General features: G+C 35.8%; 1 protein-coding gene across 16 annotated transcripts in view; it reads left to right on the plus strand.

Annotated features, from left to right (window-relative positions):
• Window positions 1-25,664, plus strand: part of RBM26 (RNA binding motif protein 26) — a 74,108-nt gene that overhangs the window by 43,264 nt on the left and 5,180 nt on the right. For 5 of the 16 annotated variants that reach the window (XM_074815464.1, XM_074815468.1, XM_074815466.1 and 2 more), the window contains 5 exons: window positions 415-519; window positions 3,018-3,227; window positions 6,351-6,437; window positions 10,069-10,182; window positions 14,536-15,361. In XM_074815464.1, the coding sequence (XP_074671565.1) occupies window positions 415-519; window positions 3,018-3,227; window positions 6,351-6,437; window positions 10,069-10,182; window positions 14,536-14,625 (606 nt within the window). In that variant the 3' untranslated portion in view covers window positions 14,626-15,361. The other 11 variants (XR_012622020.1, XR_012622022.1, XR_012622023.1 and 8 more) reach the window with 11 other exon arrangements.

The following is a 25,664-nucleotide window of genomic DNA, read 5'->3' on the forward strand; positions in this document are numbered from 1 at the left end:
AAACATACTACTACACATTGAAGTTTTATCTTGCCAAGAAGACTCCTAAGCTTGTGCTTGATTTGTTTTTGAAGGTAGAAACCTAGTGGAGTAAGCAGTATACCTCCAAAGTTACAGATGTGATCTGAATTAATAAGCCACAACTTGGTTAAGTTTAAAATTCCACTACAGCTTTTAGTTTTCAAATTCCCTTTCCTTAGAGTTTCTAGGAATCTGTTTTCCAGATAGAGATACTGTGGCAGACTTCTACCTTACCTGGAGGCTAGTGATGACCAATCTTTAAATCGCTGTTTATTTCTGAAATACTTTGCTGATAGCAGTGCAGCAATAGATCCTTGGGTTTTATCACAAAATTGTTTCCTTGGTAGAGAATGTGAACTGTGGAACTAATAATTTACCATAACAATTTCTTAGATGCAGAAAGAGTTACTAGATACTGAACTGGATTTATACAAGAAGATGCAAGCTGGGGAGGAAGTTACTGAATTAAGACGAAAATATACAGAGCTACAGCTGGAAGTATGTTTGTCTCTTCTTTCGTAGCAACTAACTTCTAATCAAATATTTTCATAAATTTAGCTTGTGTATTGTATCATAAACTATTTTTTTTCTAGCGGGCAATATTAAGTTGTATGTAGATTGAGGCATTTAGCAATAATAATATTTTTAAAAATCACTTTCTGAATTCCACTGAGGTAGAGAAATAGTTTGTCTTTAATTTTGATTGCTCATCTATTTAAATACTCTGTTTAGAAGACATATTTTATAGATTTGTGGTAGTAATACTTTCTTGAGAACATGATGTGTTTTTATATTGTTGCCTTTTATATTGTTTTATAGTGTTGTGTTTGATACAGAAGAGTTAAAAAACAGTGCTTGGCCTTTTATTCTCAAGTGTTAGCATCCTCTTAATGAGATAAACCAAAAAGGCTGAAGTGCAAGAAGTGGTATAACTACAGCATTGATTTGGAGAGGAGGACTTAGCAAAAGCAAATACAATGTTTCAGGAAGTGTTCAATGTATAGAAACACACTTTTTCTTAAAGTACTTGCTTATAAAAATTTCAGAAGGCTGTGCAAGATTCTTCATATCTGTATCTTCATATCTTATTTTGAGAAATTTTGAATGCTCTGGGTGTTATTCTGTGTTATATTGCACTGTCTTGCCTATATGATTGTGTAATATCTACTTAATTGCATGATAATCTTACCTCTTTTTACTGTTAAGCAGGCTGCTGTGTCACTTAAATCCCTCTTAATGAAGTTTGGTCATGTCTTAAGTATAACTGCATATGAACACAATGCACATACGTATGGCTAAATTGCATTAAAATCTTACTTTAAAACTAAGTTGTTATGCGGCTTTGGTAAATTGTGAAAATAGGTTTGTTAATAAGCCAAGCCAGTTGAATAGACATGACATAAAAGCTGATGTTAACAATGTATATTCTGATGGTGAATAATATTTCGTACTGAAAGCTTATTGCACATTTTAAAAAATGTGAATTGAATGATATGTAAAATAGCAGTAGAGAAGTAGGTGCTTGTTCGAGATAAAGTTACATTGTAGTTGAGCGTGCTAAACCTACTCCATCTCTCATGGAGTTTGTATTTTGAGTTGGAAAAAAATTGTAGCTCTTTCAGGAAAATGAGTTTTGCTAGTAAAATTAATATTCTGAAGCCTTTAGCAAGTACTGATCAAAGTAGATCGAGAAAACCAGGATTATTATTAAAACACGAGTATGTTTCAAGGAACACCATGAAATGTATCCCTTGTATAATTTACAAGAGGTTTTTTCACCTTGATGTTGGTTTGATTCTTCAGTGTTCTTACAGATTATTCAGAAAACCTTTTATTCACACATTGTCTTTGTGAGTTGAACTCCTACATTCATGTGTTTCTTCTGTGGCTCATAAGCTGCTGTTCTGTTCCAGGTGGCCCCAATTTTACTTTGAGAAAACCCAAACAGTGTACAACTTGATTGTTGAGTCAGCATAATCTTTTAATTTTCTGGATTATTCATTTAACCATTTAAAAATGTTTAAAAATAAAAACCACCAAAAACCCCAAAATCCACAGGACTGTCTTTACAAAAAAGTAAACTATATACCACTGTAAAATTATCTGAATAATTTCATGAATAAAGCCGTAACAGATTGGTCCTGTCATGGGTGATATCGCTTGCTGTGCATTAAAATAGTGCCTATCAGTGCTTGAGTTGTAAATACTGTAGGATATGTTAAAAACATTGTTATGGTGATTTCATTTAACATTTAATTCTCACATCAAATCTGTTTGGGTTTTAATTTTTTTTTTCTTGTTACAAACATTGGAATTATATCCTTGAAAGTGCTATTTTGAAACTTATGATAACTTTTGCAGATTATTTTTTAAATGCCTATCAGAGATGCTGTCATTGGCCTTTTGACTTTTCTTGGAGAGTGCATGCCAGTTCTTTAGAAGGCATATGCAGGTATTGTGGGAATGGAAATTAGTGAGCACGTAGAGGCAGATTTTTAGCAAACACTTTGTTCTTGGAGGTGCTTGTTAGAGCCTCTGTTCATACCTCACAGTTCTGTGGCCAAAAGCTATTATGCTGCATTAATTCTGGTCAGAATAGAAGCCCTGGCTGGACTTTCAGAGACAAATTGAGACAAAGAGAAAGAGACAAATTAAGTAGTTGCAACATCAAGAAAATTTATTAATGAAATTTCAAACATAGGAGGAAGGAACTTCAGTACTATGAGGAGTTATCCTCACAGATAAGGGCTCTTTTGATATCTGTTTTTAATACCTGGTTCTCTTTTCCTATTTCCATCCTATTTTTGATCTGTTAGTAATTAACAGTATTAGCTTTTTAATGTTATTAACATGTTCACCTTTTGTTATTCTGAGACTTGTAAGCTGCTCTCTCTGAGGCTTGTTTGGGGATGTGTTTTTAGGAAACGTGTTAATTTTGTCTAAATATTTAGATTATGAATTTTAATACATCAATATGTTATGTATAAACATCTTAGGCTGCCAAACGAGGGATTCTTTCTTCAGTTCGTGGTAGAGGGGTTCATGCAAGAGGTCGGGGTGCATCACGTAGCAGAGGTAGAGGAATACGAGGCCGGGGTAGAGGCAGAGGAGTTCCTGTGCATGCAGTTGTGGATCATCGACCTAGGGCATTAGAAATCTCTGCATTTACAGAAAGCGATAGAGAAGATCTTCTTCCTCATTTTGCGGTATGTGGCAATTTTACTTTTTCTGTTCTTTGAATGACATTCTTGCCTTGTTTTCTCTTGATTCAATTAATCTGGAAATATTACTTAGGAATGAATCTTTAACATGATACACATGTTCATAGAAAAAGAGGATGCATCAGGAAAAGGTGAAACAAAGAAATTACACCACCGGTTCAACTAGTTATAACTGTAACCACATAACATTTGCAAGGCTTGGTTTTATTTTCTTAAAAAGGAAGGAACTTGGGAATATAAAATAATGAATTATAATATTTATTTGTTCAGGTTATATATTGAATTGTTACAGATTTTTAGATATAGAAAGATAAAATAACTAAGGGGATGGTGAGAACAAAGACTGATTCTGTGCCAAACTTTCAATACCTGAAGTCTGTTTATAGTTATTGAAATATCTTAACAAGTGCTTAAGGAAAATTTTCACTGAAAACTTTAAGAGTTTTTGCCTAACTTTCTAAATTTAAGAATCAAGATGAGAGTTGTGCAATTATGTGCATATCTTGGCAGGGCAGCCAAAGGTTTCTGTCTGTTCATATCTATAAACTTAAGAAGTCAGAGCTTTTTCTACATTTTTTTTTTTCTGTTTTTAGTCTAAAAAAATTATAAACTGACATAATTTTTAGCAAATTTTTATTTGCAAATATAATACAGTGAGAAATCAACATTAAAAAGGTTATAATAAAAGGAAAATTGTTTATTCTGTGGAATAAATGCCAAGAATATCTAGTGGCATAAATTGTGAGAATCTTTGCGTGTATGTGTGTGGCCCTTTGGTTTGTGGTTTTGTTTGTTTCTGGTTTTTTTTTCAATATTTAATTGCAGTAGTCCTCTCTGAAGAAGTCTTCAGAGCCAGTAAGTCCAGTAAATTCTACTCCAGTCAGTGTACTTAATATTTCCTGTCTGGTGTCCATGCAAGCAGCTTTTCAAAAGAATGAGCCAAGGACCTGTCTCTCCTTTTTAAAATTTAAAAAAAAACCTAGACAAACAAAACCAAACCAAAAAACCCCCTCCAAAACCCCAAACAACAACAAAAAGAAAGCAAATACACAAAAAGCCACAACAAAAAAAATCTGCCACTTATTATATTGGGTTTTTTAAAGTGTGTTTTCAGGAGCACTATATATCACAGAATCACAGAACCGTCCAGGTTGGAAAAGACCTTGAAGATCATCCAGTCCAACCATTAACTTAACACTGACAGTTCCCAACTACACCATATCCCTCAGCGCTATGTCGACCTGACTCTTAAACACCTCCAGGGATGGGGACTCCACCACCTCCCTGGGCAGCCCATTCCAAGGCCTGATAACCCGTTCTGTAAAGAAATGCTTCCTAATGTCCAGTCTAAACCTTCCCTGGCGCAACTTGAGGTCATTACCTCTTGTTCTATCGCTTGTTACTTGGTTAAAGAGACTCATCCCCAGGTCTCTGCAACCTCCTTTCAGGTAGTTGTAGAGGGCGATGAGGTCTCCCCTCAGCCTCCTCTTCTCCAGACTAAACAACCCCAGTTCTCTCAGCCACTCCTCGTACGACATGTGCTCCAGACCCTTCACCAGCTTCGTTGCCCTTCTCTGGACATGCTCGAGTAATTCAATGTCCTTTTTGTAGTGAGGGGCCCAAAACTGAACACGGTAATTGAGGTGCGGCCTCACCAGTTCCGAGTACAGGGGCAAGATCACTTCCCTGTCCCTGCGGGCCACGCTATTTCTGATACAAGCCAGGATACCATTGGCCTTCTTGGCCACCTGGGCACACAATATATATTATAATACATAAATGTGTATACATATTTTGTTCCCCTTAAATATGCCACATCATACCTCTGTAGGGGAACAGAAAAGGAACTATCATACCCATAAGAGGGACAATGTTACTTTCTATTGATATGAATGAGAGACCAAACATTTATACATATCCATATATATGTGTGTCTATTTAAGGAGAGCAGAAGTACTTTCTGTAGAGATGTATGATGGACTGAACATTTGAGCAATGACTTTACAAATTTTTGGTGTAAAAGTAAGAACATGTAACTTTAAGATGAAACGATGCAATCCACTTCATCAACCATAGGACATTTCTGAGTACAGTTTCAATGATGACTATAAGAAAAAACTTACTTTTACTCCGCAGCATTATATTGTGATTTAGTCTGCCTTATGAATACTGCTAAAGTAAATTTTGCTGGTCACCTTTCGTATTTTTCATTTCATTATGTACTTCTATTACTGCAAAGAATATAAAAATGAAGACAATCTGCCACTGTTAAAGCGTTGCTGTGTGGTGTCAGTTTATGTCATAAATTTGCTCAGGACTTAGCATTTTCTTATACTCTGGTTTTATTGCTGGGAATATTAAACTTACGATCTTTAACAAACAAAAATATTAACCAAAAAAACCTCGATAACATCAAGAAATACAACTTTATTCACAGTATTAGCAGTATAACACTTAAGAAAAATGTTAATTATTTCGTTTTGCATATTTCATTAAAACAGTATTTGCTGTTTTAAACTTGCTCCAAATTCCATGGAAATGCACTGAGCTGTATTTCTGTTTCTGTCATGTGATATCACAACTCTGCACATCAGCAGTGCACTCCACCTGTACAGATATGTTGGGCATTGCAGCTTACAGTGATGACAGCATTAAAGGTAGCAATACCATAGAGACCATTACAGGAATAGATGGGTCAGGTTCGTAAACTGCTGAAATCAAGTTAAGTTTTGAAACTTTTTCTACAGTCCCTGCATCTAATAAATCTTTTTGTGGAAGAGTTTTGTAATAGATTAATGGAATCATCTCAAGACCACTCTTTCTGATCAAGAGAAGTATTGAAGCAGAATAACCTCTTTTTCTGACATAATTTTACTTCATACCTGTATGTTTACAATAAGGAAATCCAGACACTACAGCACTTTTGTGTTTTAGAAATGAAAGTAAAAGTAACTGTATTCCTTGCAAAGACAAGTACTCTGGTTGGCATTAAGGCTGTGAAAGGTACACTATTCTAATTTTAAATTATTTTTGAGGGCGTTTGATTTAGGAGAACATTTTTAGAGGTGGAGAACTATTTCACTAAACTTTTTTTTTATTTATTAAAAGCAATATGGTGAAATTGAAGATTGCCAAATAGATGACTCTTCTCTCCATGCGGTGATTACCTTTAAAACAAGAGCAGAAGCTGAAGCTGTGAGTATAATCTTTGTTGAAAATACTCTGCAACATTCATCTTCTTTCTAGCTACCTTATACTTCTATATTTTTTAAAATGTAATACTGCCGATTTTTAAAAAACCTTTTAAAAGAAGTCTGACACCAAAATTTAATTCTAGATTAAACAAATCTGTCAGAACAGCATATTGCTGAAATACTTGGGAAATGGGGATATTTATAGCAAACTCAAGTACAGGATATAAGAGAAAAATTAAGAGAAGCACTTGGGAACTGATAGCTGGGTGTCTTTGGTTATCTTTATTTAATTGCCAGGTTTTTTCACCTGAAGACTTGGTACCTTCACTGTCTTCGTGAAATCTCACTGACATCCTGAAGAGTGAGCCTCTATGTTTTGTTTGTGATCAGTTGGATTTACCTTTGTCTGAAAACCTATGTGTCCTGGTTTAGCCAGGATAGGGTTAAGTTTCCCCAGCAGTGGGGGGGAGCTCTAGCCGGGTTATTCATATATCATGCTGAGGTCACATCCTGGCGCGAGCAGGAAGAATCGGTGATCGCGTGGGTTGGCGCAGCCGGTTCTCTCACTGCTGTATCGGTATATACTTTGCTCTGTTCATTGTTATCACTGTTATTGTTACTGTTTGTTGTGTTGCTGTTGCTCTGTTCTATTAAACCTCTCCTTATCTCAGCCCCGGGGCTTTGTATTTCACTCCCTTTGTGGGTGAGGGGCAGCGGCCGCATGGTCTCAGACCCCGGCAGGGATTAAACCACCACACTATGATAGTGTCAATGTGATTTGATGTGATGGGATTTTCCTTTTTTTTTTCTTTTTTGGCATATTTTTTTAGAAATTTAGAAAATTACAGTAGTATAGAATTATAGAAGTAACTTTTAGAGTCTAAAATCCAGAGTTGATGTATGTTGATTTAGCATCCTTACACATGGATCATTAGGACTTCATACACCTGGCTCAGTGGGACTCCTGCCTTAGTCCATGGTGTAGGCAGTATGTGAACCTGTGCAAAATAACAAACATAGTTGTTCTGCAAATGATGATGTTTTCTTTAAAATCCTTGCATCACTGTTGAGGAGGAGTATCCTGAAAACAATAGGGATTCCAGAAGGAATGAATTCATGTTTACAGTATGGTTGTATGGAAAGATTTCATTTTATGTTTATATTTTGCGCAAAGTTTCTATTTTTGCACAGAGTTCATCTTGTGGAGTTTACTTGAACCTTTTCATACCTGATCAGACTCTTCTCTTCTTGTATACTTTGAGCCACCAGTGACCTGACTGACAGAAATACTGATATTTACAATGCAGATTAAGCCAATGGGGACAATAGTTTTGAACACTAACAGTATCATTATGATTACATATTTTGAGAAACTATTTGATGCATGTGCCAGAAATGGCATGGAAGTTTTTATGAAAGTAGAGGTATTCTTTGTGAAACTCTTAGATACAGCAATGATGAGCCCTAACAGTATGGAGATTGTAATTACTCTGTAAAAAAGGAAGTGTAGTTAATGACTGATGGGGGAAAAAAGTACCAGACAACTGTATTGACGGAACACAGTTCAAGAGTGAACAAAAGTTCTGTGGAGAATAAGAAATACCTACTTGCAAATAAAAGCTGTCATCATTAGTATGCTCACAGGTGGACTGAATTAAGGTTGGCATTTTAGTTTTGGTGCTTCCTGACATGGGTCCTTTGCTTTGCAACTTCATATTCTTTGACATTGGTGTTGAGAGGAACTTTGCTTCCCTGAAAAGAAAAATAGGTCCCCTAGAACAACAATCGGACTGATCAAATAAAGTCTTTACTTCTCCCAGGTGGAGTATGATTCACAACAAGGATCTTAACAGTGTCTTACTACAGACACTTGTTCATCAGCAAAATACAGGTTTTACTGTTATAACTTGTTTTGCATAAAAATTGGCATGGAAAATCATTTCAGGCTTAGCTAAATTTCTGTATCATAAAGCAGGGAATGGTAGTATTTTGTAAAGAAATATAGAAGTGTAGAGATAGGAAGCATCTGAAAAAGAAGGTAGTGGAGAGAACGAAGAATGATGTGGGCAGGAGGAGAAGGGAAATATGTTTGGTGGAAAGGTTGAAGTCAACATTATATATTGTTTGGTGTTTTTTTATGATGCATTTCACTGCATTTAAAAAGCAGTGTGTTTATCCTCAATCACTCTCAAATAGAATAGGTGGAGTTTTCAAGCTGTGTTCAAGGTGAAGTTCAGAATATGCTCCGGAAAGTGGGGTTATTTTATCTGGGTCAGAATTCATGATCAATGTTTGAGACATCCACATTCTAGTTAGAATTAAAGCTTTTAATTGTCAAATGACTTTGTGTCTAATTGCAACCTCATTTTTAAATTAAAATTTGATGAAAACTGTGTTTGATCAAATACGGTAAAATCTGTATTTTCCTTAAGATATTCTTATATATTAAATATATTTCCACTGGAATTTCTGTTTACTACTAAAGCAGACTTTAAGACTGGCAATTGGCAAAGTTGCAGAAGGTAATCATTAAAAATCTCTGTCGAGGCCAATTGTGAACTAAATGCAGCTAATATTTTACCTTCTTAAATGAAAATAGGCCTGGGCTTTATGACCGTGTATGTTCTAGCCTGGAAGGAAGGGGAGGATTCCCTATTGTAAAATGTTGCATTTTTATGTAGTAGTAATTTCTTCCAAAGATTACAAGTTGTTTCTGGACCTAAATGTCACGTATGAGTACTTTTAAAAATTCTAGGTGTGTGACATTGTGATGAGACCATGGACAAAAAGCTCCTGAGCTGCATTTTAATAAGCATAGAATCTTTTAAATTTATCATAAATTTATATGTACAGATTTAAAATTTATACCTGGGGACTTTAATATCACACAATTCATGTTCAGATGTCATTGAACATGTAATTGTTTCTACATTTCACATTATGCTGTGCTTTCAGATTGTACTATAAATCTTTTGTGACCATGACGGTTATTTCGGAATGTTGCTAACGCTGATTTATGCTCATTCATGTTACTTTAATTTGAACATACTATTTCCAAAGCAGCCACTTAATGCAGCTGGTACTTAGAAAGGCATGAATATCCCATAAGTTAAAAATTTTTACATTTCAATTACAAGGGCTTTACAGGAAGTGGAACATTTTCCAGTAGATTAAGTTGTAATCACAAAGGGGCTTTTTTTAGTTGTTTGGGGTTTTTATTTTAAATATTAAATCATTTTTATTTCTTGGATGTCTTCCTTCTTCCAGTAAGCTATACTTTTAACAGTTTTGTGTCCGTCTTTGAAAGGTGAAGAACCCATCAAGATAATATTAAAAACCAGGAAGGTGTTGGTTCAATATATTATCCACATCACCAAATGATTTATGGTTTTCCAAGCTTATTTTCTTCTGAATATATTTTGATCATTTTCCTGAAAGGATATGTGAAATCCATGTGCAATGCATGAAGTTTCTTTGTTTTAGCCTGTTAACATTAATTCAGTACGTATTGCAACTTGGATTTTCTTTTGAAAAAACAGACTCTTGGTTTATTTCTGGCATTTAAGTATTACTGAAGTTAATTTTTCCCCTGACAAAGACATATATAACTAAAATGTTTAAACTTGTTTTAGGCTGCAATTCATGGATCTCGTTTTAAAGGACAAGAGTTGAAGTTGGCATGGAACAAGCCTGTTGCTAGTATGTCAGCTGTTGAAACAGAAGAAGCTGAACCTGATGAAGAAGAAGTAAGCTTGCTTTTTTTTAATTTTTCTTTTAGATGAAATAATGTAGATTTTTCAAAAGAAAATGTTGATTCACACTTTTATTTTTTAACTTAACTCATGTTTTGGTATCAGAAAGTGGATTTATCTATATATACATTTCTTGTTCTCTAAGCTGTTGAAAGGCCAGATACTTTACTTTTTCTTGCAGACATGTTTCATTTCTTATACAGCAAAAAAATCTCGAGGATATATCTACAAAATGCAAGGAGTAGGTTTGAACTTGTGTGAGAGAGATTGAGGATTTTGTCTGAAACATGGTTTTGTACCATCTACTTTAGGCACTAATTTCTTAGAGAATAAAATTGCAGAATCTAATTTTCCTTTATATAGAGATTTGGCTTGGAGGTTACAGGTGAAGGAATAATTTAGAGCATTTACTAACTTCATTCAGACATCTGAAGTACTACTGAGTGTTAGTCTTCATCATGGTATGTGAAAGATACTAAAGCCTTGTCCAGATAACCTGAATTGGTTAATGTAGGAATAGTGGCGCAGCATTTCTTGATGCATTTAATTCATTACACTCAAAATACAGATGTTTGAAAATTCTGAAAAAATAAATGCCACTTGGGGAAGAAGTCAGGCAATCTTTTTTTCTAATTAATTTACTGCCGGTTAACATAATTGTTAATTATACATAATTGCTGTAGAATAGCTGAAGTAGAAGTACACCTTGACTTACTCGGTGATAGTATCTTGTCTGTATCTTTTTGCTATGATATTTTGGCAGACCTACCATAGAAGCAGGTTCACAAGATTGTTTTGGTCTAACCAAATTCAGTTAGGTCTTTTACATTTTGTAGTATTCACTTCATGTTTTTTCCTGAAGAAAGCCAGTTTGTCTGTTTGCTTTCTGTGTCCAAAAATGCTAATTCCTTTTTAGCACGTCAGCTGAAGACAGGTAAAGTAGACTACTTCCACTAATGTGTATTCATATTAGGCATTTGTGCATTCTGACTTAATAAATATTACTTTCCTTGTAGATGCAAACCTCAGACGCAAACTGTCTGCATTCTGAGATAGTAATGAGCTGTGAGTGAATGAGAGGCTACATTGGGGAATCTTCAGAGCATCTTAGATATTTTGTCACTTCTTCAGGGATGTATTGTCTGTGAAAATCAACAGCAGTGTTTTTGCTGCAAGGAGCCTACCTTATTGAGAGTTCTCACTGAGTAGCTACTTCACTGAGAGGTCTCCATTTGGCATAATGAAGGAAGGGCATGCAGGGATATGCAAACGCTTCAGCAGTGTAAAGGAAGGAAAGTACAGATTCGCTGGTAGGTGAACTACAGAGAAATTAATTTTTAACCCCACCTGAAGACACTGAGTGTAGGAGGGAACCTCTGGAATAGAGGTAGTGGGGTAAAGGGAATGGATATAGTAACAAATGAGAAGCGCTGGCTGCCCTGGCAAAGGGAAAGGACAGAAGGGAAAGACCTCAGGCCTGTATGCATGACGACAACTCATCAGCTGAGAAATATTTGTGGTAGTGGGATGCATCTGTTTTAGGTGATGGTTGTTCTTAACAGGAGTCATCAGGTATGGAAAGAAAACTTAGCTAATTATTCTTGTGGAAAATGTATAGGAGTTGATCTTGGATCAAAACCCTTAATGTTCATTGCTTTTGTATGCTTGCTGACATCTTTGCAATAGAAAATGTGAAATAAAAAAATATTAGTTTACCTGTATTTTTGTTAGTAGTGTTGCTGGATTCTTACCTGGCCCAGTATTTACAGGTTTTTTTTAAACATGATTGATGTACTTAGTTCTGACCCTTTCCATTTTCAGAACAAGACAAATATATGTAACTCTCCTGTCTTCTTTCTGTAATAAGATTGGATTTTATTTGAATTTTCTACAACTGAATTAGTCGTCCTAACCTTCACCAAATTTCTTTACACAAGGAATTTCTGTTCAATAATCCTTGGGAAATTTTGCATTTAAGTGGCATTCTTTCTGTGAGCTTTGTATTGCTCCTAGCATTTGGTTAAGTTAGTATGTGAAGTATAATGTTATGATCCCCAGGTCCTGGATGGATGAGTTCAAGAACTTCTTGTTCATGTACTGAAGTTCAACCAATTGTATAAAAGAAATTTTACATCGTTTTATTGTTTAAAGTTTGGTCCTTATGCAGGACTAGATTGGGGATGGGATGGGTTCTTATAGTCAGTATAGACAGAATTTCAGTCATACATTCTTTATACATGTAAAATGTCTTGAGTTCTGTATGCCTGCAATTCATCATGCTACTTATTTAACTTCATTTTATAGTAGCTGTTGTAAACACATGAAAAAGATTTCCTTTATTTTTCCATGTCTAAACTACCATTTTAGTTCAGCTAAGGTATACTATGCTAAAAAGGCATAGCAGGCTTAAAACTTGAGTGAAACTAAATACCCTGATTGAGGAAAAAAGAAGAAAGGAAAAGGGGAGCTAGATCATTCAGCAGAGTGGCATTCTTAATAATGAAACCGGGCTCCTAGTCCATTTATGAAAATATGAGGTAGGTCTTTTGGACTTGGATGCTTTAGAAAATCCCTGGTGAGTAGCCACTTAATTATGAAAGCACCTAATCTTCTTAGATGCCTTATGTACTACACCTGGATGCCTAACAAAAGAGTTGACTCTGAGTCAACAACAGATGCCTAGGAAGAGTATAAAATGTGTAAGTGGAGATACGTTTTTAATCATCAGTGGTTTGCAGTTCAGGGACCTGTTGAGTCAGAGATGTGGTGTCTTTGTAGTTGAAAGCCCTTGATAGGTGTTTATGTTATGAATTTGTCTGGTTTCTTTGGAATCTGAATAGCACCTATAATGTCCTGCAACAGGGAATGCTACTGTTCAACTGCATCTACCAGAATAAGTATCATTGTATTGGACCTGCCACCTGTACGTTTAATATGTTTTTCTGCTCTTGGATCAAAAAGACAACCACTTTCTCTGAGACACTTAAGATATATGGACTCCTGTCATACTCCCCCTCAGTTTCTTTCTCCCCAAACCAGAGAATCCAAGTCCCTATAGTTGTTCCTGATACGGAAATTGTTCCAGGCTTTTCGATCATCCCTACTGCCACTCAGCCTTGCACACCTTAGAGTTCTGTGTTGTGTGCTGCCCAGGACTACTCCTTTTTGCCAGCACTGTTGTATTTTAGCCTACTGGACATCTAGACACCAGGGGAAGAGGCGAAGTCTTTGGGAAGCTTCAGTGTTTTAGTCTGGCTTAGAGTACCCAGGCATAACGTTGACAGGTCAGGTGTTGACAGAGCTGCTTTTTAAAATGCACTTTCTGTAGGCAAAAGTAATGAAGATAGTAGTTTCTGCCTCTTGTAAAAGAGCCTGCTGGAAAGAGAGAAGGCTTAGCTCTAGGCTTTCTTCAGCCTAGAGCCTCACGCCTCTCCAGAGACTTCACAAATCAACCTTCACACCTCCTGAATTTGGAAATTCTGTAACAAAAAACTACAGTTACTGGGAGAAGAAAAACAAGAAGGACCATAACTGTTACTTAGTAGCTGGGAGATTTTGCTGGGGAAAGACATCCTTGTGTTTCAGTCCTTTCTTTAGCTAGCACAGAAATTGCTGTGATAGGTGCAATCATCAAAAAATTCTGAGACAGCATAGTTTATATCTACATCCCTGTGTCTACATGTAGGTAATAATTAACTCACTGTTTATCTTTCTTTTTTTTAACTTTGCCTCTCTGAAGCTGTCTGTAACAGTCAACCTGAAATGTTCAGGATTTTGCAAAATCTCACCAAGTTACGATGTTGTTACTGAAAGGAAAATACATTAATATAATTTGTTTAAATTTCTGTAAATACCTGTCTCCCTGCCCCAGTCTTTTAAATCTTTATATTGGTTTTAAGCTTGTTTAAGCTGTCAAAATCAAAATGTCTCAGATTCAACCTTTTTGATGGTCTGACACAGGTGCATTAAGCTCTTGGATGAAATCAGGCGTAGTTACTGTGAATGTGCAAAAACTAACATTAGTTTTCAGAATAGCGTCTTAAGTTCCATGGGAACATTGCAGCTTGGGCATGAATGATATGCTAAAGAATCAGAAGACCTATTTAAGTATGAGGTGTATATGTCCTGGTCATTTTGAAGTCCATTGAAAAGAAAAATGTGTCATTTGCCATTTATTAATATATGTATATAATACATATACATACAGTATACTTTTTTGAAAGCATTAATGTTTACCTACAAAAATAAATTTGTTTTTTATTAAATTGCTAGTATCAGAGATTTGTATTTTGCCTTTTGATCTTTTAACATTTTCTGACATAAGAGTATCACGTTTTTCTCTTGAAGTTTCAGGAAGAATCTTTGGTGGATGACTCACTGCTTCAAGATGATGATGAAGAGGAGGAGGATAATGAATCTCGTTCATGGAGAAGATGATTCAGCTGATCAATGACAATGCTAGAACTGCACCTGTGTTGCATTAGTATTACCTAATGTGCTTCATCTTTGTATTAAAAGGGGTTTTGTGATGAAGTTGGATTCGGATATAGACTAAAAAGCAGCTGGTCAGTTATACGTTTTGAGAGATTGATGTTTGAGTTACATTTCAGTAAATGATTGCTAAAGACATCATACTAGGAACATATGCAATGTTTTTATTACATAGTTCTACAGAAAGTTACAGAATTCTTTGGGTTCTTTGTAATTTACCGAATTGGTCAAACACAAATGACCAAAAGTTGTTATAACATAGATAATTTTTGTTCTATTCCAGATACGGAATGAAAATTTGCATTTAAAATCTTTGTGAATGTTTTCAGAAATGAATAGATAACAGTACTAAACCGAAGTCTCTAAAGTTATGTATTCATAATATTGCATAGTAGTATGCTTAGGCTTTACTATGTACTAGCCTTTTGTTGGATTTGTGTACGTATTTTACCTATGGGTTTTAATGATAAAGTGTATGACTGCTTTGCATATAAGTCCTTATGACTTTAAGATGTTAAAAAATAAAGAAATGGAATGGTCTTAAAAAAAAAAACAAAACAAAAAAGAAAAAAAAAGCAATAACCAAAAAAGCTAAGGCAATGGTCCTTCATAATGAAAAAAAAAAAAGAAAGAAAAAAAAAAGAAAAGGAAAAAGACCATTCCAAATGGCAACCCCCACCCCCATATTCACAAAAGGAGCTCTAATCACTATCACTTATACTAAAATACTATCGAATATATAAAAAACTCAACATAATGATGATTTGTTTACATTAACACACAAGTGTACTCTGTTGCATAAAAGCTTTTGGGTGTCTTCTGAATTTTATACTGATTTAAGTCAAACAGTAAATAGATTAATATTCCAACAATAAGGAATTTATTCTGTATCCCTGCACTGTGGAACTGTAGAAGAAAATTTGTTCCCACAAAAATACATGCAGTACTGAAATGTATTTTAGAAAAATAGATTAGGAGATGTGGAATATTTGGTAGGTATTGTTCTAAAAAATTTTAGTGCGCACACTAATGCATCTTTTTTATTCCTGTGTTTCTGTGATTACATTTTTCCAGTTCACACTGTAGTGTATATTCATAATTTAAAAATGTACAGACATGAAATGTTAGTATACTCCACAGAAATACTTCATTGGCTCTAACGAGGCATTCTGTTATGTGAGGTCTGAAGTTTTCCCCCTTCTTAGGAAGGGGAACTGCCTAGTCCTTTGCAGTAAAGGACCTCTATCACCAGAAATACTTGTTTTTATTTCCATTTAGTGGCATTCTTCTGGTCTGTTTTCAAAAGAAAATCCATTTATTAAGTATTAGAGTTGTGAAGGGTTTTTTGGTTTGTTTTTTTTTTTTCCCCATCAACTCATTAATGGGTGCAGCACTATCATTTATCAAATACATGCAGGGGATAGTACTCTCAAGTACTTCAGTCTGTGTTTTTGTCTTTTCGGGGGGAAGGCTGGGGAGAACGGCTATAAATCATGTCTCTGCCTTCTTTTTTAATTCCAGAATAGGAATGGAGGAAAGTAGAAGTAATAGTAGCCCAGAGAGAAGAGCTCTGGCTGTAGAATTTTTGTTCTGTGCTTTACAGCTATTTGAGGGTTTTTGAGACCCGGATCCTGCTTTTGGGGTTTTTGTTGGGTTTTTTTCATATGTCCCTCTGTGTATGCATATCTTGTTGCAAAAATAAGCACTTAAAATTTTTGTAGATTCTTAGTTTCACATTGAAATTTCACAATTGACTGCCATGCTTGTTACAGTAGGTTCTAAATCTTGCCATAAGGAATTGTATTTGGGAAATTGATTTCCTTTTACACTGAATTTCAGGCAAAATAAAATATTTTAAGAACCTTTATATCCAGTGCTCTGAATGAGCTGTTCTAAATTACTGAATTAAATACAAGCTTTTTTAGTTTTCTGTTTTAATAATTTAGTACATCTGAAAGGTGCCAGACTCACAGTCCGGCAGGTAGAAGTTTTTTATATGTTGTCGTACAGAACAGGTATAGGAAGGGGCTGTGCATGCTGCCTTAAGGTGGTTGTGTGGCATGCTTTGTCTGGTGCTCAAACCTGCCTTTTCACTGCAGTCAATCAACACAAGCTAATGACAACTAATCTGTGATTCTGTGCCATTCAGTGTAAGAGAACGGTGGCCTGGTTGCAGTCTAAATGGATTCTGTACGTAATTGTGTCATTATCAAATGACTCTTGATTTGATTTCTTTCTGGCTTGCTCTGTCCTTGTATTCCTTGTCTAGCTATGCTCTCCCCTCCTTCTTTTGCTACTACCTTAGCCAACTCTTGTCATTTCAGTTCAGTCAGATCCTTATTAGCATAGCCTTCAGTGAAATCTGTTGTCACCTAGAGCAGCATCCTTCCTTGTTTGAATCAACAAACCAAGCATCCTGCTGACTTTCATTCCCTTCTTCACTTAGTTTATCCTTCTGAATGCATTCCAATGTATGTCTCCAGTGTGATTAGCTAAATCATTGTTTCTTTTAACAGTTCTGCAAATCGATTTTCCTAGTCTGAAACACCTAGAGTGGGGTTACCTCAGTTTTCCCTAGACAGCTTTTCAAAATTTCTGTGGAAATGAAGGTAAACATTTAAGAAGGTATTTTCTTTTCCAGCTAGACGCTAAAGGGCTTGAATAAGATGTGATCAGGCGTGTAGTTCAGTTGACAATATTGTAGTAAACCACATTTGGTTGAACTAGAAAAACTTTTAAGAAATGGGAGTAATTCAGGCTATATTACAGTTTGTCTACAAGTAAAGTAACAAGAATACCTCTTTGAAATGTTACTTACGGACAGTGCTATTTGTATTTTTTCTTCTCTTAAAACTCACTTATTTCAAATCAGAAAACCTATAGAAGAAATACAAGTTATTTGTTAGTGAATCGCAAAGGTACAGGACTTACTTAAAGGGAAAAAAAACCCATTGAAAAGTATTTGTACAGCTTCAGGTACTTAAAATAGGTTTCTGTTCTAAACCACAGTCTGAAAACAGTTACTATTCCTTAACTAGAAAAGCAGTCAAAAATTTCTATCCAGGTAACTTGGGTATCTGAGAACAGCATAGCATGACTGTACCTAATTTAAGACATCTGCTCTTGTTGTTGACCATCTACTCTGAAGAGGTCCCGAAACTGACTAAGCTTATTCTTGTCAGCCCTTGGATAACTTTTAATAACTGTACATTTGTTAGAGGGTGTTCTAGATGGAATGGACACTTTGTAATTGTCGGTTGTCTTGTGAACATAAAAGAGCACAAAAAGAGGCACAAGAATTTAGTTTTGACTCAATGAAGTGATTTTGGATGTTCCCCGTATTTTTTTAATTAATCTCTGAACTAGTAGGTCTCACCAAAAATAGATGGAGAATGGCAGGGGATTTTTTGTTTTTCTTCCACCAGTCATACACTACTGTTGTACCAATATACAAAATAACATAAGGGGGCATAGACCTTTAATGAAGCACCTCATTTCCTGTAATTCAGCATTGTTTTAATACTGCAACTAAAGAAGATATAGATTTAATCTTCTATTGCTTACCTTTTATTAGCAAATTAAGTTACAGTTAACAAATTAAGATTAGAACAACTGGAACAAATAGCAGAAATTTGAAGAGGTTGTGGAAAAAAAAAAAGTGTGAAAATCTGAACAATTTAGATTGTTCTTCATCCTATTCTGAGTGGAGCTGTTTCTTATTGTATTGATGTTATAGCACTTCATTACTTTCAACTGAACCTGTTAAGTCAGACAAAGTAGAAGTTCCTGAGAAGATTTAAAATATCTTTTTCAGTTGAGCCAATATAGCTGTAAACTGATCCTTGGTGAAAATGAACTCTTGGTTTTTGTGGACTCATGTTTATAAACACGTTAAGTGTGCTTGTCACACAGTTGCTGAAGTACTGTAGTTTTATGAAATAATTTTCACTTTTTTAGTTTAATATGTCTTTGTGTGTTTTATTCTGAACCATGTTTTAAATCCGTAGACATCAAAAATACTTGCAACAATAACAGACTTCTGTGATTTCGGTCTTTTATTTGATTTCTCTTTAGATCTAATTGGAACGCTAATGGGAGGGATTTCAAGAACATAACTGCACAAGAAACTTCTCTTTTTTTTTCCTAGTGGGTAATTATTTGTAAAACCCTTCTATATGTTTTAATGCTAAAGCTTATCTGAATGTTGGTACTTTGTTCTTTGTCCATGTGAGTGAAGATTAATTTTTTTTTTCTTCTTACAGTAAGATTGTAATCCTGAGACCAGTTGATGTCTTTGAAAATCACCTCATCTGACCCTCTGGTATTTTATAATAATTTTCATGTTACAGTTTGAATTCTTGAAGTCCGAGATCCTTCCTGCTTTGTTAGTACGACAGACTAATTCAGTTTCTCACCTTTCTCTGGCAAAGACCGGAATACCACATTCAGCAAATCTGTCTGTGCTAGTTGATGACCTGTATTGTAGTATTTCCCTGTCAGCAAATGGGAGAAGAAAATCTTGAGACATGTACTCTTAAAAATTCATTTTTGTGAGAAACATCTGCAGTAGACTTTTTTTTTTGACCTTTTGGATGCAGAGAGGGTGAAATTGTCTTTTTACTCTCTTAAACTATTTTACTCTTCAGTGTTGCAGTTTCACATAAGAATTTTGGATAGTAATTTGATGGGTAAATATTTTCTTTAAAAAGTCAGATCTTTTTATAACATCTAGCATACACTTTTCTTTAAAAAGGATGGAAAATAAAAAAAGCAAACTGGTACTTACAGTTCATCCTAACAAGCTATGGAGATTATTTGAAATAAGAAATGTTATTTACAGGCCTCAAAACTCAAACAGTACAGCTGACCAGATGCTGAAGAATGTCTTACACTTCTTAGGCTTAGTGTTCTTTTAAATGCAAAGGGAAAAAGAAACACCTAACTTCTCCAAAATGTTTCCCTAATGATCTGCAGCTAGACAGAAAATTTCTCAGCTCGCAGGCACACTAACTCTTCTCTCTATACAATAATATGATCTCCAGGGAAATGAGAAAAGTTTCTTAGGTTTTAAAGGTCATAATTTGTTCTTCATCTTGCACCAAATTTTGTGCAATAAAGATGTTTGAGCCAAAATGTTTCCTCCTTGAGAGAAAACAAAGACTTCACAAAAGTGTATGTTTATCTATGCATGTAAAAGTCTATATCCTTTTGCCAAAATCGTGTGCATGTTGCTAATGCATATACGGTGTAGGTGAGATCTACAGAAGCACAGAAATGCCTTTAAGGTACAAGAACTTTTGTTTTATAGCGCTTCCCAGCTGTGCAGGATTCTGCTGCATAAAAGCCGAGAGAAGTGCCCTTTCCATTAAAGTACCTTGTTTTTAACATGAAGACATGTTCTTCCTCCCATTTGCAAACTGTTCTTTCTCTGCTTAGAAAAGGCAGTTCTGGTTTTGTGGAATGTTTTTTTTTTTCCTTGAGATAAAACCCTGTATTTTCTCTTTCGACTGCTAGAGGGCACTATGACTACACAAGTGAAACACAATAACTGAAAGTGATTTGCTCTCATTTCAACACTTAGGTGATATTTTTCCTGTTTCAGTTCTCATACTAATATTTGCATTTCTTGCGGAAACCTGTATACATCCCTACCATGTCAGCAGAAATTCTGTTTGTGTGAACTGAAACAAAGTATCCCTCTTTGGATTTAGGTACCAATGATAAAACATGACTCAAGGTGTTTAAATCTGAATAAAGCAGAAGAACATTTCTGAGTTGCAACAGGCATATATCCATCTCCTTTTCTGCTCTGGGAGTTGACTTAGTTTTTGATAGATTACAGTTGAAGTTACAGAAAACTTTGGGTAGCTACATCCTGTTTATCAAAGCTTTTCATAAAAATCTTTTTTTATGTGTTTATGCTCTAGAATAGGGGATATGCAGTGAATGGAAAGCTAAAACTTACTGCTGGACAGTGGTGAGGGCAGAAATGGCAGACAATACTACATTTTTATATTGACTACAAAAGAAATTGCCAGCCTGACATGGCATGAAGAAATATCACCACTGTAGCCAGTTACCTGTGCTTTATGGTAGACTCATGTTAAATACATCAAAGAATTACTACTGTAGCTCCACCAACTAGTGCAGTGTAACTACATGAAACAATTTTTCAGCTGCAATATGGAATACTTGTTCATCCGGGTACTTCCGATACACTGTTAACTGTCTTGCCCAAGTGCATCGGGAAGCTACTGGTAGCCCATGCGTCTCTACACTTGGAACTCGGAACGTGCAAAGTCCATGCACATGAATCCCTTTTAGGCCAACAACGTGCAGAATGCACGTGACTCATTCTGTGGTGTTTTCCCTTTCATTAGCGTGATATAAGAAACTCCTGAGGTGCACAAATTTTGTTACGCTCCTCCTAACTCACAAATTCAGCTATGTAGAGATTATTATATGCTATCTTTTTTCTTGCAAGATGGCAGCTGTATTGCTGTCGCTTGTGGATAGACATCATAAAATCCTAGAAAACTTCCAAGAAGTTAGTATCTTTGAGTTCACTTGAAGATGGAAACCTTGCTTACCAAAAGTGATTGTGTGAAGAGAAGTTCTTGTTGAAAAAATTTGTTGGTTTTATGTATCACAATTGTCTGTTTGCATTCAGATCTGATAAATGATTAACATTTACCCACTGCTGCTCTCAGAGAGGTGTTGGATAATGTTTAAAATTATATATTCCCCATGTGCTATTTCTACCAGTTTGGTAGCAAATAGAAGAGACATACTATGTTCATATGTATTTTGTTACAATTTTTAATTATGTTTTTCCATCTGCGTTCTCCATGGCAATATTTTACCTTAGAAAACAGAGTGGTAGGATACTGCTTATTTATTTGCGAAGTTCTACAATCTTAACCTTTTTCATTGCTGGTGTTTTCAAAAGCCCCCCATAGACTGTACCATCCTGCATGTATAAGACAAAAAAAGTTGTGTAAAATTGCAAGTTTTATTAAAAACAAAACAAAACAGAAATATCCACTAAGCATTAAGAGAGCAGGTTTAGAAAACCTTGCTGCAGTATAGAATTGTGCAGTACACATGTTCACAAGGGTGGACTTTCTGAGTAATTGAAACCTTGACCATCTTTCAAACAAATTCTTACAGTGAAAGGAAATGTTATCTGCTCATACCTGAAAACTTTGCTTCCATGCATTATTTCAGGGATTGAATGGGCCTGGTTGTGGAACCATAACTGCTTATCTTCTGGAACCACCTTTTAAACAGGTCTTTCTACGGAGAGAATAGAAAACTTCTTTTGCTGCTCTATCCAGGAGCACTTATTCAGTATCTTTCATGGGAAAAAAATAATGTCTACTTTTAAAATACGAAGTCAATAATTGGTGAATATTTGTTTCCAGTATTCAGGGATCTGAACACTGGAGGTCTTACAAGCTACTTCTGTTGGGGGTTTTTTTGCTGTAGTAAAATTTCATCAGCTGTTTTGCAAAACTACCTTTTGGATTCTGAAAAAGGCGTTTTCTGATTTTAGAGTTTGGAATTCTTTGTTCCAATAAGCAACATCCTGTACATAGTGTATTTAGATGGGAGTATTCTGTTACTGGAAAATGTAAAATTAAAGAACAAAGAGCAATAGCAGTAGCCTTTATGGTGGAAGAAGCTGAGAGATGGTTAATGCGCAAAGTGCTGGTCGGCAGACTTACTGCCTGACCTGAATTACAAAATAATTCTTCAATTAGAAATTATGTAAGGATATTGGCAGTATAGCAGAATGGAAGTGAGCACTTTTTTCTGTTGATATATAGTGAAAAATTAAGGAGCATAAGTCACCATTAGAACTTCTTGACTTCTAACAGGTTAATGCTGTCTGTATTTGCAATTTTGTATTGGTGAACTTCCCACAATATTATTTGTATGTCTTCACTAAATTTATGTTTTGATAATTTTAATATTAAAATAATTTAAAATATTAGTTGTTTCTGTGTTGAACTATCTCTAAACATCCTTTCAAGTGAATTTAAAGTGCTATTTCTTTTCCATCCTCATTTACTGTAGTGCTTCCTGTACTGAAAATACTGATATGTTTGCTCTTGTGCTGGCCTTTCTCTTCAAATTTACTGTATATTGAATTTTTTGAAGACAGCTTGCCAGGAAAACACTGAAGAAACAGCTTTGTATTAGGGGAGTAAGTTATATAAACCAGAACCTGAAGTAATAAATAGATTAACCAGTAACATTCACTACACTGCAGTTTTTAAATGGCAGTGTATTGTGCTACGATACTATCTGTAGATAAGCTTTTGTTAAACTTTTGAAGTAATTTGAGTAGGTAATTACTAGGGTTAGTAGTCTAAGGCAGGACTGATGGCAGCTTGATTGGCTGTAGCAGTTACTAAAGTTCACATTTTATGACCTCCTTAAAAATACTAATTTAGAAGCTTATGAATTACTCTCTGGAGTCACCCTGAATTAACAAATACTGAGCTATCTTTTAGCTTTTGAATCTTTTTGTGAAATAATTTCTGTGCACTACTGAACTTCATAGTGTTTTGCAAGAACTTATTTTCTAGATAAAGCAGTAGTAACTCTTTGATGGCCAGGACTAAGTTGTGCAAAATGTTCTCGTAAATAGTCTTGTTCCATGCCAGCATTAAAGATGACCCTGGCTGGTCACTCCTGCCTATCCTTTGTGCTTGACACAGCAGGTATTTGTGTGATAATGTAGTAATCGAGGAGGTCAGCTATGCTTTTAAAAATGGGGTAATCCAATTGGTTTACCTTCCTAATCTACTTCACCAGGTGGCTGAAAAGATGTTAGTGGTGGGGGATGCTGGAGCAAGAGTGAGGAGCTGGGATCAGTAGAGCTCTTCATCCCACAGGTCTGGTTCAGCCTGAGCTGCTTCCATTGGAAACACCGGCACCAGTGTGCCATTCTCAATTATGTGTGTTTGGCTTCAACTTGGGTTTTCTCTTCTCTTCCTCTGATTTACAGGAGCCAGGACAAAACATTTAACAAAGCATTTAGTGAGCAGAATGTGGAAGCTGAAGCGCTTCCACAGAAGATCAGAAGAGCGATTGAGAACAGGAACTTTGCACTTACACAGGCTCCTCAGAAACACAAGGTTGTGATTCAACAGTGACCTGCTAAATTGAAAGCTGAATGGCCCTGCATTTGAGCTGACCCTCTGTACCCATTTGGAAGTCAGTAAAAAGGTAGTCTTAATAGCCTTATAAACAGGGACTTTGCTGTGGGAGCTCTGGCTCCCTTTGGCGTATCCCTCAGTGGTTCTGATGGAGGTGGGGGGGCAGGAAAGGCAATTTTGGATAGGTCAAGGATCATCCCCAAAGGAGGTGTGAGAAGCCTTGGAAGAATTTTGTCAGATCTTTTGCATCTTTGTTTAGCTTATTGTGAGTGTAGTAGTTTTCTGTCAAAGGCTGTGTGACTGTCAGGGCAGTGCTAATGCAGTAGCAGCAAGCTACTTAGGAGAGGCTTCCTCCTCCACTGTGCAGCAGGGCCACAGTGTCTGCACTTTCCATTGGTAGGAGAACTCAGATTTCCAGCTGGGTAAAACAGCCCTGGGGCTAGGCTGCATCAGGAAGAGATCATTGCCTCTAATGGATCTGTGCAGACAAGCTAAACCACTGGAAGGGAACATAGACAATTCTGATGGCGTTTAGGGACCTTAACCAGTCAGGGAACCAAGCAAATAGGAAGAAAGCAGAGTAAGTATAGGGATATGCCATGCACTATAGGATTTGTGATTAGGTTAGACAGCATCAAGGCTGGTTTTGTTGAAGTTTGTTGGGTGTTGGTGAAATAAACTACCAATACTAAATTGCTAGAAGGTGATGCTGAGGCAGATAGAAGCTGAGGTTTCAAGTTCTTGGCCAAACAGTTGGTTACGTGCATGTTTCCTTTTCTGCAATCCACCCACTGTCTGCCACATCTGTGGGTAGTGTAATTTGTTGCAGAAGAGAAAAGACTTGCTATAAAAGATTTGGGAAATACTGCTAAACCCACAGGAGAGGGTAAGGAAATACTGGTTCTCTGCCTTGTGCTTTCACAGAGGCTTCCACCTGGAACTTTAAAGTAGCATCTAAAATGCCTAATAGTTTAGAAAAACCTCACTTTAGTGATTCTTTCTGGGTGGCTTAGGGATCGCAGAATTCAGTGTTCCCTATTATGAATCCCTATGAAATATGTTGTGTCATCAGTCAGTTGCTGTTTTGAAAGACTACTTTTCCACTCAGTGTTCAAACCTGTTTGTCCAAGTTAGGTAGATGAGCTTAAACAAGTAATAGATCTTTCCTGTTATTTAAATTGTTTAACCCTGTTGTCTGAGTGAACAAGTTAGAAAGCAGTTACATGAGCAACTTAATGGGCATATCATAATTTCACATGGGAATGATGATGAGTTATTGTTCTGATATAGGAGTGGGGGATCCTCTTTGGTCATCATGGCTGTAGGATAAGCTGGAAGGTATGGGTCTAAACTCTTATGATTGCATTAATAAAAGCTTGTGTCAATTGAACCTTTAGAAGTAGACACTTTTGCAATGCAAAATGTTTCCATACCTAACTCCTTTTAGATACTTCTCCAGTTGTCCAAAGAATTAATGGTCCTGTCTTGCCCTTCTTTCTCTGAACAGATTGGGAACTGATCTGAACATTTGAAGTGTTAGGAGCTGTACCAAGTTGTTCTGTGAGAGAGGTTGTGTATGCTTTGATAACTGCTTTCTAAAATCAGGTAATCAAAAACATTCAAAATGAGAATATTAATATGAAAGGAAAGGTAGACTGTAATCTTACATCTTTGTTGGAGTCCAAAAATCACAACGAAAAGTAATTTTCTACTTTTATCTCCATGGATCCACTGGACAGTTTAAAGAGTTCTCAAAGCTGTCAGTAGCACATAAGCAAATCTCTAAAATATACCCAAACACCATATATACTGTTACTT

This window comes from Strix aluco, chromosome 2 (assembly GCF_031877795.1).
Source record: "Strix aluco isolate bStrAlu1 chromosome 2, bStrAlu1.hap1, whole genome shotgun sequence".
NCBI lineage: Eukaryota > Metazoa > Chordata > Aves > Strigiformes > Strigidae > Strix > Strix aluco.